Raw genomic sequence first — 19,753 nt, forward strand, 5'->3', positions numbered from 1 at the left:
TTTTCACTCTTAGTCAGCAGGCTGTTGTTTGTGGTAAGGAGGAACCCGAGAGTGGTTTTGGTGTTGAGCTTGACATTGGGGCCGTTTAGACAAGGTTAGTTTTATGACTTATTCACGACGCCAGAAAGAGCAGCCATACCTTGCGCCCCCAAGTCAATCATCATCCCTCGTACCGGTTCCAGATCCTGTTTCCACTTATTCTACAGGTAATGTTCCTCGTTCTATTTCTTCATCAATAGTTGACAATCCTGTTATTGATGAGTTGAGTCTTCCTATTGCTCTTAGAAAGGGAGTTAGGGCTTGTACTCAACTCCCTATTTCTAAATTTATTTGCTATGATTTATTGTTTACTGTATATCGTGCTTTTGTTTCGTCTTTATCTTCTGTGTGTATCCCACATGGTTGGAAAGAAACTATTAATGATCCTAAGTGGAAAGGAGCTATAGTAGAAGAGATTCAAGTCCTAAGCAAGAATAATACCTGAGAGTTGGACTCTCTTTCAAGTGGAAAAAAATCAGTGAGATATAAGTGGGTGTTCACCATTAAGTAGAAGGCAGATAGGACAATCGAATGGTACATAGCAAGACTAGTGGCCAAGGGATATACTTAGACATATGGAACGGATTATTAAGAAATCTTTGCTCCTATAGCAAAGATGAATTCCATTCGAACCATCCTTTCATGTGTAGCTAACCTGGGGTGGCCTTTGCAACAACTAGATGTGAAGAATGTATTTCTTCATTTGGATTTAGAGGAGGAGGTTTATATGGATGTGCCACCAGGATTCTCCTTTCCGTCTATAGTTGGGAAAGTCTGTAGATTGAAGAAACCGTTATATGGTTTGAAATAGTCTCCTCGGGCTTGGTTTGACAAATTTCTGAAAGCAATGTTGAGGTTTGGGTATGAACAAAGCAATGCAGATCATACCATGTTTGTCAAACGCAATGCAAATAAGGTAACTATGCTTATTGTATATGTGCATGATATAGTTGTGACAGGGAATGATGAAGAGGATCTGACACATCTGAAGATGCAGTTGGCCAAGAAGTTTAAGATGAAAGATCTCAGCTCGTTGAGGTACTTTCTTGGAATTGAAGTTACCAGATCTGACAAAGGCATCTTTATTTCTCAATGGAAGTACATTCTAGATCTTCTTGAAGAAATAGGCATGTTAGGTTGTAAACCAGTTGATTCACCTATTGAGGTTAACCATCATCTTTGTAGTGGTGTTGGAAACTTGGTGGAGAAGGTAAGGTACGAAAGACTTGTTGGACGGCTTATATACCTATCTTACACTCGGCCGGATGTTGCCTATGCAGTTGGGATAATAAGTCAGTTTATGCATGATCCTCGTGTAACACATTTGGAGGCTCTGTATCGCATTTTGAGGTATCTTAAATCTGTCATGGGAAAAGAGATTTTGTTTTCTAATCATGGGCACTTGAGGTTGGAGGCATTTACTGATGCAGATTAGACAGGTTCTGTAGATGACAAGAGGTCTAGATCTGGTTACTGTGCTTTTGTAGAGGGTAATTTAGTCACTTGGCATTGTAAGAAGCAGGCAGTGGTGTCCTGGTCTAGTGCATAGGCAGAATACTGAGCTATGGTGCGTGGTACTTGTGAACTCATCTGGCTTTAGTCTTTGTTGAGTGATATAGGAATTGTTTGTGGTGATCCTGTGACTCTGTACTGTGACAACAAAGTTGCCATCGGTATTGCTCACAATCCTGTTCAACATGACAGAACGAAGCATATTGAGATTAATCAACATTTTATTAAGGTGAAATTGAATAAAGGTTTGATGTGTGTGCCTTTTGTGAAGTCGGAAGATCAATTGGCTGATGTGTTTATTGAAGGTCTTAGTAATAAGGTCTTTCATCTAATTTGTTGCAAGTTGGGCATGAGAGATATATTTGCACAAACTTAAGGGGGCGTGTTAAGTGTTAGTGTCTATGTCATCTATGACACACCATGACATAAGCCTTATTCTGATGTCATCCACGACATCAGCCCTATTCTATGATGTCATCCATGACATCATCCTATCTTGATGTCATTCATGACATTAGCCCTATTTTATGATGTAATCAATGACATAAGCCCTGATCTACTTTGGCTTATAAATAGGCTATTGATAATTTTAGAGAATACCAAGACTAGGGAATGATTGTGATATCATTCTCTTTTATATTAATGAAGATTATTAATTGCAAGGAGGCCTTAAGGCATAGAATAATTACAAATAATATACTATTCTAACACTCCCCCTCAAGGTAGTGCGAAAATATCTCTCATGCCTAACTTGCCTAGGATGTCATGCAATGGCTTACTCCCAACTCCATTGGTGAAGATTTCAGCAAGTTGTTCTCCAGACTACACAAATGGAATACATATTGTGCCAGTAGTGAGTTTCTCCTTAATGAACTGGCAATCAATCTCAACATGCTTTGTCTTGTCATGTTGAACCGGATTGTGAGCGATGTTGATGGCGGCTTTATTATCACAGTATACTCGTATAGAGTTCGTCTTATCAATACCTAGATCACTTAAACTTAGAAAATATGAGGAAGAAGAACTCCGAAAATATGAGGAAGAAGGAATATATTTCTGTTATATTCAAAACTTCTTATTTTACAAGACCAAATGACACTCCTTATATAGGAGATATTACAAACATCATTATAACCCATTATATGCCACATACATATTATATATTACCACTATCTACCACTATCTACCACTATCATATTATATACATGCCACTATCTACCACCAATATCATATTCTATACATGCCACTATCTACCACCAACACCACTATCATATTCTATACATGCCACTATCTACCACCAACACCACTATCATATTATATGCATTAACACAAATTTCCAGCACTCCCCCTCAAGCTGGTTTGAAGATATCTTCCATAGCCAGCTTGCTAGTCAGCTTATCAAATTGCTTCTTGTGTAGTCCCTTCGTTAGCACATCAGCTAATTGTTCACCTGTTGGAAGGTAGGTCATACAGATTATGCCAGCATTGATTTTCTCCTTGATGAAATGTTTATCCACTTCTATATGTTTTGTGCGATCATGTAGAACTGGATTATGAGCTATAGATATAGCTGCTTTGTTGTCACAATAGACCTTCATAGGTGTCGGGTGAGAAAGCTTTAATTCTTCAAGAATTCTTTTAATCCACATTACTTCACAGATTCCATGGGCAACAGCTCTGAACTCTGCTTCTGCACTACTTCTAGCTACCACATTCTGTTTTTTACTCCGCCATGTAACTAGGTTCCCACCTACAAAGGAGCAGTATCCGGATGTTGATCTCCTGTCTGTAACACTTCCTGCCCAGTCTGCATCTGTGTATACTTCAACTTGAAGATGTCCATGTTTCTTGAACAGTAAGCCTCTCCCTGGAGTTCCTTTCAAATATCTTAAGATCTTATAAACGGCCTCAAAGTGCTCTGCCCCTGGTGAGTGCATGAACTGACTTACCATGCTGACTGCAAAGGCAATATCAGGCCGCGTATGAGACAAGTAAATCAATTTCCCGACAAGTCGCTGATATTGTTCCCTCTTTTTGACTTCTTCAGCCTTAGCAGCTTGTAACTTCAAGTTAGGCTCGATCGGAGTCTCCACCATCTTACAACCAAGCATACCTGTTTCTCCAAGGAGATCAAGAACATATTTTCTCTGATTAACGAATATACCTTCCTTGGATCTTGCAAATTCCATTCCGAGGAAATACTTGAGAGCTCCCAGATCCTTAATGTGAAATTCTTTTGCGAGTTTCTCTTTGAGGGCTGCTAACTCTGCTTCATCATTACCAGTTAAAATGATGTCATCAACATAAACAATCAAAATTGCAATTTTACTGTTTTTTGAATGTTTATAAAATATTGTGTGATCTGCTTGACTCTGCGAGAAGCCACAACTGATAACTGCCTTCCCAAAGCGTTCAAACCACGCTCTTGGTGATTGTTTGAGTCCGTATAATGACTTGTTCAATCTGCATACTCTGTCGCTTCCAAGTCTCTGCTCAAATCCCGGCGGTAGGCTCATGAACACCTCCTCTTCAAGATCACCATTGAGAAATGCATTCTTAATGTCAAGTTGATGTAGAGGCCAATCTGAATTTACTGCAAGAGATAACAGTACTCTGATGGAATTTATTTTAGCAACAGGAGCAAACGTCTCCTGATAGTCGATCCCATAAGTTTGAGTGAAGCCTTTAGCCACCAGTCTCGCCTTGTATCTCTCAACGCTTCCATCTGCGTTACATTTTATCGTAAACACCCATTTACACCCAACTGTTTTCTTGTCTTTGGGTAGATCAACTATCTCCCAAGTACCACTTCTCCTTAAAGCATTCATCTCCTCCATGACTGCTAATTTCCAATTCGGATCATCCAATGCTTCCTGTATATTTCTTGGAACAAACAAGTGTGAAATCCTAGATGTGAAAGCTCTATGGTTTTTAAACAGTCTTTGATAGGAGAGGTAATTTGCAATAGGATGTTTAATGCAATTTCGGACACCTTTCCTAATTGCTATAGGAACATCAAGGTCGGAAATAGAAGGAATAGGATTACCTAAAATTTCGATGCCAGAACTCGGGTGGACATTCGGGTCATTAGGATGGACATTCAGGTCATTATTCTTCAGATGAAATCGCTTCCTAGTATAAACCTGAAGCTCAGGATTTAGATCATTTTGTAGTACTTCTCCCCCTAAACAAGAATCTTCTTGACTAGGCACCATAGAACTTGGTTCTCCTAAGTGATCATTATCAGACAGATGTGGTTTTTGTGTAGGATAAATGACATTGGGGAGCGGGATAGAAATATCCCAAAAACGGTCTTCTACTCCACTTGTCTCCCCCTGAAGAGAAGTGTTGGGGAAATAGGATTTTGTTTCCACAAATGACACATCCATACTCCCATGAAATTTCTTGGTTTGAGGATCGAAACACTTATACCCCTTTTTGTTTGAGGAATATCCCAAAAAAACACATTTTATAGCACGGGGGTCAAGTTTTGAACGAAATTGACTAGGAACATGAACATAGGCAGTACATCCAAAAACTTTGGCGGGTAAATCAGAAAACAACCTCGTGTCAGGAAAAAAAGCTTTGAGACAATCGAAAGGTGTTTTGTATGTTAACACCTTTGTAGGCATCCTGTTTATCAAATAAGAGGCTGTTAAAATTGCTTCACCCCATAAATATTTAGGAACATGCATGTAAAACATTATAGCACGTGCAACTTCAAGTAGATGTTTATTTTTTCGTTCTGCAATGCCATTTTGTTGAGGGGTATCCCGACATGTAGATTGATGAAAAATCCCCTTTTTTTCCAAAAACTCACCCAACTGCTCATTGAAATATTCTGTTCCATTATCAGAATGTAAAATACCAATTTTGGTTTGAAATTGGTTTTCAATCATATTGTAAAAATTTGAGAATAAATTTTTCACGTCAGATTTTTTGTTCATCAAATAAATCCAACATAAGCGGATATGGTCATCAATAAATGTAACAAACCATCTTTTACCAGAAAGAGTAGTGATTTTAGAAGGGCCCCAAACATCACTATGAATCAAATAAAAAGGTTTGGAAGTCTGGTAAGGTTTTGGCAAATAAGTAGAGCGATGAAATTTTGCAAAAATGCAACTTTCACAATGAAAAGAAGAACAATCAATCCCTTTAAATAATTCTGGAAATAAATGTTTCAGATAAAGAAAACTAGGATGTCCTAGCCTATAGTGCCATAGCATTATTTTTTCTCGAACAGAGATTGAACTAGTACTATTAAAGCTCTGAGCTTTTTTATTACTAACAGGTACTTCATCAAAGTAGTAAAGACCTTCAAGCATCCTAGCACGCCCAATCATCATCCCCGAGTTCTGGTCCTGAAATTCACAATGGGATTCAAAAAATGTAACACGACAATTAGAATCCTTAGATAGTTTACTGACAGACAAAAGGTTACAGGCTAAGTTGGGGACGTGAAGAACAGCATTGAGATTAATTTTCTCAGTTAGTTTAATAAATCCTTTTCCTGCAATAGGTGAAAAACTACCATCGGCTATTCTGATTTTGTCATGACCAGAACAAGGGAAATAGGTACTAAATAAATGGGAAAAACTAGTCATGTGATCGGAGGCACCGGAATCTATGATCCACGGAGAGAAGTTTAGGCAAGAGAAGGCTTTAGGATTTCTACCTGTTTGTGCCAACAAAACACTAGGAGTACCGGATGAGGAGTTGGATTTTATCAGCTTTAAGAGTTGATCAATCTGCTCTTTGTTGAAGGGACCTGAATTGGCTTCATTAGCGGTAGGAAAGCCACGATTCTTCTCTCCTTGTTTGCTGCTTTTCCAGTTGACAGGTTTGCCATGGATCTTCCAACAAGTTTCGCGTGTATGGCGAGGCTTGTTGCAAAAATCACACCAGACCCGTGGCTTATCATCAAACCTGCGCTGGTAATTTGCAGCCTTGTTGGCCGCAGCATCGCTAATTAAAGCAGAAATTTCAATTGATTCACCAGTACCTTTTTTCTTAAGCATGACGCTCCTTCGGCTCTCTTCCCTTCTGACTTCGGCAAATACTTCGCCAATGGATGGGAGAGGAGGTCTGCCAATAATTCTTCCTCGCACTTCATCGAACTCAATGTTGAGGCCGGCAAGAAACTTGTAAATACGGCTGTCTTCCACAGTTTTCTTGTGGTGGTTGCAGTCGTCAACCGATTTCCATTCGTATGTGTTGAAGATGTCAAGATCCTGCCACAACCTTTTCAACGAATTGAAATATTTGGTGACGGAATCATCTCCTTGACGAATCTCTCCCAACTTCAAAGTTAATTCGAAAACTTGAGATTGATTTCCTAAGTCAGAATACATCTGACTAACATTATCCCACAATTCTTGTGCAGTAGGATAGCACATGTAATTAGAGCTTATATCCTCCTCCATAGAATTGACCAACCATGTCATAACCATGGAGTTTTCAGCGTCCCAACTGTCGAACAGCGGATCATTAACAGCAGGAGCCTTCTTGTCACCAGTGATGTAACCGATCTTTCCTTGCCCACGGATATACATCCGGACAGATTGTGACCAGCGGAGAAAATTATCACCATTTAGGCGGATGGTGGTGATTTGGACAGAGTGAGAGTTGGACGTTTTCACCGGAATGGCAGCGGCAGGGGTTGAAGTGGTTTCGGACGTGACTTCCGACATGGCTATGACGGTTTTAGGGCTGCTGCGTTTTTTGTTGCTCTGATACCAACTTAGAAAATATGAGGAAGAAGAACTCCGAAAATATGAGGAAGAAGGAATATATTTCTGTTATATTCAAAACTTCTTATTTTACAAGACCAAATGACACTCCTTATATAGGAGATATTACAAACATCATTATAACCCATTATATGCCACATACATATTATATATTACCACTATCTACCACTATCTACCACTATCATATTATATACATGCCACTATCTACCACCAACACCACTATCATATTATATGCATTAACACAAATTTCCAGCACTTAACAATAACTTGATCCATAAGAGCTCACACACCACTTGTGCTATCGCTCCAAACTCAGCCTCTACACTTGACTTGGCAATCACATTTTGTTTCTTACTCTAAGTAACTGGGTTGCCTCTAACAAATGTGCAATACCTTGAAGTCGATCTCCTATCAATTACTGATCTAGCTCAGTCAGCATCTGTATAGGCTTCCACACGAAGATGATCATGCTTTGAAAAATAAAGACCCTTACCTGGAGCAGACTTCAAGTACTTTAAAATTCTTATGACAATCTTGAAGTGAATCTGATGAGCAGCATGCATAAATTGGCTAACTACACTGACAACAACAACAATATCAGGACGAGAGTGACATAGGTAGATAGGCTTACCCACTAAACGCTGATAGCTCCCCCTATTAACAATTACTCCTCCTTCATTATCCCCCAATTTCTGATTGGGTTCCAATGGAGTGTCACAGGCCTTGCAGCAAAGCATTCTAGTTTCCTTCAATAGGTCAAGCACATACTTCCTCTGTGAGATAAATATCCTATCCTTAGAGCGAGCAACTTCAATCCCCAGAAAATACTTAAAGCTCCCCAAGTCTTTGATTTGAAACTCAATTGCTAAATATTTCTTTAACAGAGGTATTTCCTCACTATCATCACTTGTAAGAACTATATCATCCACATAAATAATGAGTGCTATAGTCTTACTTGGTGAGGAATGTTTCACAAACAAGGTGTGATATGCCTGACTCTGTTTGAAGCCATATTTAAGTATAATCTGAGTGAGTCTCTCAAACCAAGTCCTTGGAGATTATTTGAGACCATATAATGACTTCCAAAGCCGACATACTTTACCCTGTGTCTGCTGATCCTCAAAATGAGGAGGAATGTCCATATATACCTCTTCTTCGTGGTCACCATAGAGAAATGCATTCTTTACATCAAACTGATGAAGTGGCCAATCTCGATTAGCTGTTAAAAAAGTAATCTGACTGAATTCATCTTAGCCACAGGTGCAAAGGTCTCCTGATAGTCAACACCATATGTCTGAGTGAATTCTTTTGCCATAAGTCTAGCCTTGTAATACTCAATAGAACCATTTGCTTTGTGTTTCACAGTATACACCCATTTGTATCTCAGAGGTCGTTTGCCCTTAGGTAACTTAGTTAATTCCCAAATTCCATTCTTCTTAACTGCTTTCATTTCCTCAATCATGGCAAGTTTCCACTCAGAGGTAGCAAGAGCATTTTCAAAATGGCTAGGAATGCTAACAGAGGAAATATTTAACACAAAAACTCTATATGAGGATGACAAATGAGAGTAGGACACAAAATTTAAGATAGAATGTTGAGTACAAGATCTCACACCTTTTCTCTTCACAGTAGAAACATCAAGATCAATAGGAGTATCAAAATCATTGGACTCGAGATTCAAAGCTACCTAGACTCTCATCAGAAGCAAGAGATGGCAGTGGAGGAGCAGAAGTGGTCTCTTGTATCCAATTAACTTTCTATTTGTCTCTGTCTCTGACACAAACTTGCCCTTCCCTATACTCGGTGACATTGGCTTTTGTAGTCCCCGTAAGAGGTGGTGGTGAAAGAACAACTGGTTCTACCGTAGGAATCACAGGAATCACTTCACAACAAGGCTCCCCTTGAAGGGAGGACTGTGACATCGAAGAGGACAAGAAATAGGACTGGAACTCAAAACATGTGGCATCCATGGACACAAACCACTTACGAGAAGGAGGGTGATAACACTTATATCCCTTTTGAGCAGGACAATACTGAAGGAAAACACATTTGAGGGAGCGAGAGTCCAACTTATCACGAGTAGGAGAGTAATTGTGGACAAAACAAACACAGCCAAGTATTTTTAAAGGAATAGAAAATAAGGACTTGAAACCTAGGAGGACTTGAAGGGGAACTTGTTTTTGCAAGACCTGGGTAGGAAGACGATTAATAAGATGCCAGCAGTGAGAACGACGTCGCCCCAGTAGGACCGTAGCACACTCATAGAAAAACACATGCACCAAGCCATGTCAAGAAGATGACGATTCTTGCGTTCCGCCATCCCATTTTGTTGAGGGGTATTGGTGCAAGAGGTCTTATGGATAATGCCATAGGCAGAAAAATATTGTCCTAACCTAGAATCTATGTATTCCCCCCATTATCAGAACGAAAGATTTAGACAGTGGCTCCAAACTGTGTACAAATCATTTTATGAAAATTACGGAACACAGAGAAAACCTCACGAGAAAAATCATCAATAAATGTAACAAATCATTGATGACATTTCATAGACAACACGAAATGGACCCCAGACGTTAGAAGGTATTAATGAAAACGGAACTAAACTTCTATTAAAATGGGGAGCAAAAGAAGCTCTGTGTTGTTTTCCAAGTTGACAAGACTCACAGAAAAACTCAAACACATTATTGTTTGCAAAAAAAAATGGAAATAAATGCTTAAGTAAATAAAAAGAAGGATGCCCGAGGCGCCGATGCCACAATCATAAATCATCTTGGGTAGTAGGACTCGTGGTGGAAGAATGAGCAAGCTTATTCGGTTGATCCAAGAAGTAGAGACCATTTTTTGCACTACCACTACCAATCGTCCTCCTCGTGACAAGGTCCTGAAAAAGACAATGATTAGGAAAAAACGTCACACTATAATTCAAATCTTGTGTAATACGACTCAAGGATAACAGGTTAACAGAAAAATTAGGAACATGGACAACAGAAGATAGAGGTATGGTAGGATTGTCATGGACTAAATCTTTCCCAGAAATAGAATAAGCAGTATCATCTGCAATCCTAACTTTGTCCTAATCTGAAGAGGGCTTATAAGCAAAGAAAAGGTCAGAGGATCCAGACATATGATCTGAGGTACCACAATCAATAATCCAAGGCAAAGACTTATGAGAAAGGAAAACACGAGGGGAAGAGGCTAAGTTACCTGAGCGGGCAAACGACAAAGATGTACTGAAAGCAATAGAAGACCGGCAGTCCAGCAAGTGACGCAGAACATCCTCAAGCTTATGAGTAGTCATGCCAAAGAGACCATCAGAAGCCTGGCCAACGGAAACGGAAGTAGAATCAAGTGTATCAACAACACTAGACTGATGAGCCCGTAGATGGGAGCAACGTCCTCTAGACTGGCCTGACCGACCTCCTTTAGAACCAAATCGATCACCTCGACCCCCGGATGGAGTCCCATGAAGCTTCCAACACGTCTCACGAGTATGTTGCTGCTTCCTACAAATATCACAGAAGACAGACTCCTTGGCGTCAGACGGAGGCATGGGAGTCAAGTTGAGGCCATCTCTAAGGGTAAACAATAACGTTGAGTAGTCAGTAGAGACAAGTGACATCATAGCAAACCGGCGACTCTTCTCATTTTGTATATAGGTGAATACCTCTTAAAGTGAAGGAAGAGTGTCCATACTCGACTCCGAACTAGATCATACTCCACATTGAGACCTGCCAGAAATTTGAAGACCCTTTTCCTGTGCAATGAACTTCCTGTGCCCGATTGAATCAGCAATGCAAATATGCTTATGGTCTTGCAGGTGATTAAGGCGTTTCTAGCTGTTGGTGAGGCAGGTGAACTACTGAAGAACAGTCTGCTCCCCTTGAACAGAGCTCTCAATAGTGCGGCGCAACTCAAATGCCTGTGAGAAATGCCCTTTGCGGGAATAGGCCACGGCATCCCAAATATCCTAGGCAGTCTCCATAGACAAGAAGTCCTTACCAATTTTTGGTACCATCGAATGAATAAGCCAACTCGTAATCAAAGAGTTGGTAATCTCTCATTGGTCATAACTTGGGTCAGTGGTGCTGGGTGCTTGTATCCCGCCATCAACAAACCCCATCTTCCCTCTGCTTTTCAAAAAAATTGTCAAACTCTATGACCACGCTAGATAGTTCTGACTATTAAATAAAGAGGTGGTGATTTTAAGGCTAGGGTTGGGGTTATCAGTCATAGTCGGTGGTATGATGGAACTCTCACTCCTAGATGTGAGAAATCGTGGACACACTAGTGGAATCTGCCATGAATGCTATGCTACCGAACTCTCAACAAAACTAGTGCCAATCACAAACCCAAAAGGTGGTGGTGGAAGAGAAGACACAACTATCACTATGAAAGCATAAAGAATTAAGAACTCACAGATTTATTTATTTATTTATTTATTTTTTTCGGTTTTGTTTAAGAGAAACGAACAGACTAGAGGAGGTCAACCACAGAAGGAACAAAAAAAACAAAAAGACGAGGAGGATGACCTGTGTAGAAAACAAGGGCAGCGGAACCATGGTGCCATAGAAGGCATAGGGGTTGTCGACTGTGCAAGACAAGCCTTCACCAGTGGTCGACTAGGCCAGGACACCTTTCAACAAAGACCAATCGAGATCAGGATGGGCCTTCAATGAGTATTCGACCACCCCAGGTGAGTTTCGAATGCTAAGGTGATCTTTGGTACTGATTTCGACCAACCAGGGTGAGGAGAGAACCCTAGATGGTCATCAACCAGCCCGAAACAACCTGGGTCTTTCTCGGCTTGAGCAGACAGAGAGATTCCTGTTGGCTGCCGAAGTACCAGGAACTGTATAGGTTGATGGGTTTAGGTTTTAGGGTTAGGCTTTGATACCATGATAATTTTAGAGAATACCAAGATCAGGGAATGATTGTGATATCATTCCCTTTTATATTAATGAAGATTATTAATTACAAGGAGGCCCTAAGGCATAGAATAATTACAAATAATATACTATTCTAACAGTTACTTCGTCTCATTGTAAAACACACAATTCTACGTATCAATAAAATCTCCTCTCTCTTCTTCTTCTTCTTCTTCATCTATATATCTGACAGTTGCTTTGTTGGCATTAGCCTATAAATAGGTGGTTAGGCTCTTGAGAATTCAGTTTAATGATATTTTTGAATTGTATTTTGAGTTTGACAGATCTTGTATCTCTAACTGAGATTTTCTTTCTAATGGAATCTCTTTGCTAAATGGTTCCATCAGAGAACATGAAATTTATGAGACAAATCTTCATTTTGTGGAGCTCCTGTGGAAGAATTCTGAAAAGTCAAACCAATCTTGGCTTTCCTAAACTGTCATGAGCTCAAGCTAGGATAAAGGAAACACCAATGTTGCTAGCCTGTGTGGAGTTAATATCTTGGTTCAGTTCTTTAGAACTTGCTGCTTGGACTATAAACAAGAGAGGCTGGTAGATATATCAAGTTAAAGTCACTATAAAGGGAAGGCTAACTAGAAAATCACTTAATTTCCAAAGAAACAACTTAATGGTTTATGATAGTGTATTTTTTTGATCTTAAATTATATCTTATGGTAATTTTTCTTTTATCACCATGGCCTGGTTTTTATGCTAGAATGTGATTACTTCTAGATCTCTGATATGGCAGCAGAATAGGTTTAATACAAAGTCTAAATAATAACCTCAAAATGCATAGAAATTTATATGGTTTACTTTACAGGTGAAGATATGCCTTTCTTCATATTTTAGCCATGGAGGAGATAAGGTTTTTGGATGCAAGGGGTTAAACTAGTCAAAACATGCAAAATTACACAATGTTGTTGGGAACAAGGAATGTACTCAAGTTTTTTCATCACAAAACCTTCTATTGCATGCGTTTAACTATTTGCTACTAATATTTTTATCCTTTGGTTGCATCAACTATAATGTTAGAGGTGATAACACTTTTTAAAGTGCCAATTGCCTGAAAAATAGATTAGAAGCTGGGAATTAATTTTTGTGATAAAGTCTCAGTTGGGAGTAAATTATCGTCTTCCAAGAATTCGACGTCGGCAGTGTGCCCAACCAATAACAGGGGGGCTTTTGTTTTCCATGAAAGTTCCTTAGTCTTTTTGAGGGGATGTTCTTCTTACCGCTACTTACCTTATTAACCGTATGCCCTCAAGTGTCCTCCACTTCCAAATTCCTCTTGGGACTTATCTCACTGCTTCTCTTCCTCTCCGAGTTTTTGGGAGTGTTTGTTTTGTTCATCTGCAACCTCGCACTTGTGGGAAGCTTGATCCTAAGGTTGTCTGTTGTATCTTTATTGGCTATTCGACTATTTTGAAGGGCTACAAATGCTATGACCCTTACACTTGTAGGGTGTATGTTTGTATGGATGTCACCTTCTGTGAATCTGAGTCCTTTTTTACTTGTCCTCCGCTATCTCCTCAGGGGGAGAGTGTTACGAATAAGATTGTGAATGTGGCGATGTCACATCAGCATGAATTGTCTTTTTTCCTTCCTAGTCAGCGGGCTGTTATTTGTGGTGAGAGGGAGCCTAAGAGTTCTATTGATGAGGAGCCTCATATCGGTGGTCGTTTGGATAGGGTTGATCTTAAGACTTATTCCCGGCGTTAGAAAGAGCATATTTCTCCTGTGCCATCAAGTTAATCATCATCCCTCATGTCAATTCTACATCCAATTTCCATTGACTCTATAGGTAATGATCCCCAGCTTGATTCTTCACCAGTTGTTGATAGTCCCATTGTTGATAATTTGAGTCTCCCTATTGCTCTTAGAAAGGGGGTTAGCATGTACTCAACAACCCATTTTTAAATTTGTGTCATATGATTCATTGTCTTCTACATATCATGCCTTTATTTCATGCCTTTATTTCGACTCTATCTTCTGTGTGTGTCCCGCAGGGTTGGAAAGAAGCTATCAATGATCCCAAGTGGAAAGTAGCTATGGTCGAAGAGATGCAAACTCTGAGCAAGAATAACACTTGGGAGTTGGTTTCTCTTCATAGTAGAAAAGAACTAGTAGGGTGTAAGTGGGTGTTCACCATTAAACAAAAAGCAGATGGGGCGATTGAATGGTGAAAAGCAAGACTAGTGGTCAAGGGATTTACCCATGCATATGGAATTGACTATCAAGAAACTTTTACCCCTATAGCGTTTCCAGTCGAGCTATTCTTTCATGTGCTGCTAACTTGGGATGGCATTTATAGCAACAAAATGTGAAAAATGCCTTTTTTCATGATGATTTGGAGGATGAGGTATATATGGATGTACCTTCAGGATTCTCATTTCAGTCTATAGTTGAAAAAGTTTTGTAGGTTGAAGAAGGCTTTATTTCTTGGAAAAGGAAATTTGTTTTCTAATCATGGTTACTTGAGGTTGGAGGCATTTACAGATGTAGATTGGGCAGGCTCTATAGATGACAGACGATCTACCTCCGGTTATTGTGCTTTTGTATGGGGAAATTTAGTCACACGGCGTAGGCAATGGTATCCAGATCTAGTGCTGAAGCTGAATGGCACATGGTACATGTGAATTGATGTGGCTTCAATCCTTGACGAGTGATATAGGGCTTGAATGTAGTGAACCCATGACTCTGTATTGTGATAACAAAGCTGCCATAAGTATTGCTCACAATCTTGTTCAACATGATAGGACTAAACATATTGAGATCGACAGGCATTTCATTAAGGAGAAATTGAATAAGGGTTTGATTGTATGCCTTTTGTTAAGTCTGAAGATCAATTGGCTGATGTATTTACTAAAGGTCTTAGTAGTAAGGTCTTTCACTCCATTTGTTGCAAGTTGGGCATGAGAGACATCTTTGCACCAACTTAAGGGGAAGTGTTAAGTGTTAAGTGTTACGGTAGTTATGCAATTTGTGTCTACCTCTTATTATTATTATTATTATTATTATTATTATTATTATTATTATTATAAATAGTTGTGTGTAAGGGGAGAAACCTAGTTTTTAGTTCAATAATATTTCTGCAGCCGCTCTCTCTCTCTCTCTCTCTCTCTCTCTTCAACTTCTATACATTCAACATCACCTTTGGTGACATTTGAATCTTAGCAAGTTACTATTTGTTGTTATCATTTGCTTATCATATTTGCTCTCAATGAGCTAACTTGCCTAATTTATTATATTTTCCCATGATGAGCTAATTTGCCTGGACTTGCCTTCTTGGAAACTGTCCGAGGTTACGAATTGTGGACTGTATTAATGTCTTGTTCAATATCTCCTTATAATTTACATGGAGTTCTTTTAGTGTTTCCAACTGATCTTCACTTATTATTAATAAAATAAATAGTTTATTAGTCCTTATGAGCAGTAGTAGTTCAGTATTTATATGTACAAAGAGGAGTTTGGCACATACCTATCTTTTTGAGTTTACATAATGATGGTTTTAAATATGTACTTTCTTCATCATTTTTACTCTTATCTCATTTTATATAGAGGCGGCGTTTGGAGACAGAGCGCATTGTGATGCATAAGAAATTAGCACTGCAAGATGTGAAGAATTCTTATGTCGCAGAAGCTAGTTCAGCACCTGCATCTACTGTTGATGAGCTTCACCATGAGATCTCTGTTTGTTCCTTATAGCCATGTCACTAAAGTTCTAATTTGTTATTGATTCTTTTATGTGGATTCTCTTGTCATTGTAACTTTCATTTGCAATGATGTCCAGAAAATCCAAGATGACGTGCAAGAGAAAGAAATGTTGTTAGAAAAAATCCATGTGAGACTGAAGGAGGCAGAAACTAGAGCCAGTGATCTTAAAGTTTCCTTTGAGAATTTATGTGGTATGGTAATCTTGTTTTTCACAACATTTATCAATTTACACCTCCACTATTACAAATGCTTCTTTGTCCCTATTGAAAAATGTAGAGTCAGCAAAAGGGGAAATTGATGCCTTTGAGGAAGCAGAGCATAAGTTAATGCTGATTGAAGAAGATCTACGTTCTGCAGAAGCGGTTGCATTCACTTCTCCTTTACCCTTACTATATCTAGTTCACTTGCTCCCCTCCCTCTCTCTCTCTCTCTCACACACACACACACACACACATAGGACTTTTTGCTCAGTGATATTATTGTTATTTGGGGTATGCAAGTTTGTTGACATTGTAAAAGCTCTTATTTCAGGAGAAGATTCATTATGAGAAAGTGATGAATGACAAGGTCCTCCCAGAAGTCAAAGAGGCAGAGGCACAATATGAGGAGATCAAAAACAACCGTTTGGTACATGCCAAACCCCTTTTTAAGTATATGAATTCAATATTATCTATAAGCACCAACCAGCATGGTTTGTCCATGAGTAGCTGTGATAGACATTAAAAAACATTGGAACATAACATCAGCTCAAATCTCTCCTGTCTTCCCCATTCCCCCCAGACTTTTCCTCAGAATATTGGCCTGTGATTTGATTAAAATATTGACAGGAAGTTTTAAAAATACTGTAGCAAATGCTGTTTAGACTTTTATGAATTCTACGATGCTCCACTATTGTTAGTTTGCTGTATAATTACTTGTGTGTGTGATGCTTCTGTTGATCCTAGAAAAATGAAGGTTGCATTTGGTAGAGCTTTAGAATTATGATTTGAGAATAGAGTTGTATTTTGAGTTTGTGAGTTTTGGAATTATGATTTGAATGTGAAAAATTTGTTTGGTTATGAGTTTTGAAAAGAGTTTTGAATTGAGTGATGTGACATATGATATTTAATTCAAAAATTTACAACTCATAACCAAACACACAATTTAAAATTTTATTCAAAGCTCATTAAAAAATTTTAAAAAATTCCCAAAATATTTTTTATTTAAAATATAAAAATAATAACCGGACGTCCGGAGGGACGTCCGGAAGGATGACCAGGTAGACAGGTTTTAAAAAGTGGGTGTGGAATCAATTTTTGAAAATTGTAAACAAACAGAGCACTCAAATCATATTGTGGAATCATGTTTGGAAAGCTCCACCAAACACAGCCTTTTTTGGACCTTTCATTTAGTTTTTATATAGTGTTGTGTTGTCAACAGCCTTTCATATATATATATATATATATATATGCTGGAAATTTGTGTTAATGTATATAATATGATAGTGGTGTTGGTGAAAGATAGTGGCATGTATAGAATATGATAGTGGTGTTGGTGGTAGATAGTGGCATGTATATAATATGATAGTGGTAGATAGTGGTAATATATAATATGTAAGTGGCATATAATGGGTTATAATGATGTTTGTAATATCTCCTATATAAGGAGTGTCATTTGGTCTTGTAAGATAAGAAGTTTTGAATATAACAGAAATATATTCCTTCTTCCTCATATTTTCGGAGTTCTTCTTCCTCATATTTTCTAAGTATATACGTATGCATTTAAATTGTAACGTTGATATATATATATATGAATGTATAAGTGGCATCTTGATATATTATATATACACATTGATTAGTCAACAAGAATAATAGAACCCCTAACTCAATCCCTACATTCCTGTGCTATGGATTAGCCAGCTGTTAATGCTTTTTGAAATGGAGCCAATGTTTAGGCATCTACCAGTTCTTTATCATAATCATATGTTATATCTTCAGGAGAGTTACAAAAAAGCTTCAATTATTTGTCCTGAAAGTGATCTTGAAGCTTTAAGAGGTTGTGAAGGGAGCACTCCAGAGCAACTTAGTGCACAATTAAGTAGGCTAAACCAGAGAATTCAGCGTGAGAGTGAGAGGTATGGATGTGATATGTTTTCTACTATATCTGTATTACGTGAACAAAATGAATTGTAGTTTAAAATGTGAAAGCTTGCTTCACAGATATGCTGAATCTATAGATGATCTCAAAATGTTGTATCAGAAAAAGGAGCGGAAAATATTGAGAAGACAACAAACTTACAAATCTTATCGGGACAAATTGAATGTAAGTTATTTATTTATTTTTTATTTTTTGTATTAAGGTTTTGAAAACCACAACATATAGTATCAGAAATCATTGCATGGCTAAGTTGCTCGTGAGACATACACAACACAAACATATTCGTGGTACTGATACTGATAAAATGGAATACTTGGTTTGTACTACTTGCATAGATAGTATTGAATGTTGGCGGTATGATTAAATCTACTAAAAAGCTAAGGCGGAATAAAAAGCATAATTGCCTGGTGACACTTCCAAACTGATCTCTATCTTGAATTGTTATAGAACGGCTTTATATATGGTATAGTTGGTAGGATGACATGGGCCCCTACATTTGTTCAAATCAAGTGGGTCGAAATTCTTGGATTCAGAACTCTTAGCCAAACTGATGGTGATGTGCTTGGGGCCAACATTCATGACTCCAACATTTATTTTTGAAAAACATTTTCCTTACTAGAACATTGAATCTTGACTGAAGAATGGATTTCTTTTTGCTGCTAGCACTTTCTTCAATCAATTGTTTGTCATAATTAACATAATCTAAATTTTCCAGCCCTTTTTTTCTTTCGCAATACATGTTAATGTTGTTTCCTTTTGGGAAATTAAATCCCTTTGTTTCTCACCTAGCTTTAAAAAAGGAAACTCAATCTAGTTCTTGATGGAAACTCACAATAGATAATACAAATAAACTGACAAACATGTGCACACATGAGATGTGCATACAAATACTTTCGGGTAAGTGGTAGAGAGGTTGGAAAGGCTTCATTGTAATTATCTGAAGGGTTCAAGTATCGTTTGGTGAATTAGAATTTGGTTGGTAATTTAGTATGTTAGTAAGAAAAGACAGCTCTAGCATTTAGCACCCTATGTTTTAAATAAATTTTTAACACCAAATGCCCCTCATTTTTAGAGAAGGAGGCTTGTATCTTCTTTCCCATTTTGCCCTCTTTTTTTGGTAATATTACCAATATTGGTGGTACTAATTTAGATGACAGTTTTTTCATAATTATGCACAAAATCTTGGCCAGTTATGAAACATGAATATTTTGTTTTTGGATAAATTACAAATACATCCATGAGGTTTATTTAAAATATGAATTGCCCCTATAATACTAGAAATTGCAACTACAACAACAAAAATAAATAAATAAATAACTACTCTCTTATGCAACAATAAAGTTATCAAAATTATTCATCGAAAGATATTTCTTATATCATTAAAAATTGTTAATTGACTTAATAATTTATTTATTAATATTTTAAATTAAAACATGAAGATGTATAAAATATATAAAAATGCTTCATTTAAATTTTAGTGCCCAAAATTTATAAAAAGTTAAATTGTCTATGCTCCCATAAAAGATAGTACACAAGTAATCAACTTAATAATTTAATTAATTTACATTTTTTCATACAAACTTTTGCATTTTAACATTTGACCCGTGCCTTGCATGGGCTTTTTTTAAACTAGTATATATATATATATATATTTGTAAATGTTACTTATTTGGC

At 37.9% G+C, this 19,753-nt stretch overlaps 1 protein-coding gene across 2 annotated transcripts in view; it reads left to right on the forward strand.

Moving 5' to 3' along the window:
* The window catches only part of LOC114289088 (structural maintenance of chromosomes protein 6B), a 125,332-nt gene that overhangs the window by 92,715 nt on the left and 12,864 nt on the right, over positions 1-19,753 (forward strand). Inside the window, exons 17-22 of one of the 2 annotated variants that reach the window (XR_014336165.1) lie at positions 15,788-15,919; positions 16,020-16,134; positions 16,220-16,305; positions 16,475-16,570; positions 17,920-18,056; positions 18,182-18,244. Coding sequence is in view for 1 of the 2 variants with exons in the window: in XM_082879520.1 (XP_082735646.1) it covers positions 15,788-15,919; positions 16,020-16,134; positions 16,220-16,305; positions 16,475-16,570; positions 17,920-18,056; positions 18,142-18,244 (669 nt within the window). In the remaining variant the exon portion in view is untranslated. Of the gene's footprint in view, positions 1-15,787; positions 15,920-16,019; positions 16,135-16,219; positions 16,306-16,474; positions 16,571-17,919; positions 18,057-18,141; positions 18,245-19,753 lie in introns of both variants that reach the window. The other variant, XM_082879520.1, reaches the window with a different exon arrangement.

The sequence above is a fragment of the Camellia sinensis genome, chromosome 1, assembly GCF_055761805.1.
Source record: "Camellia sinensis isolate YWXY chromosome 1, ASM5576180v1, whole genome shotgun sequence".
Taxonomy (NCBI): Eukaryota; Viridiplantae; Streptophyta; class Magnoliopsida; order Ericales; family Theaceae; genus Camellia; species Camellia sinensis.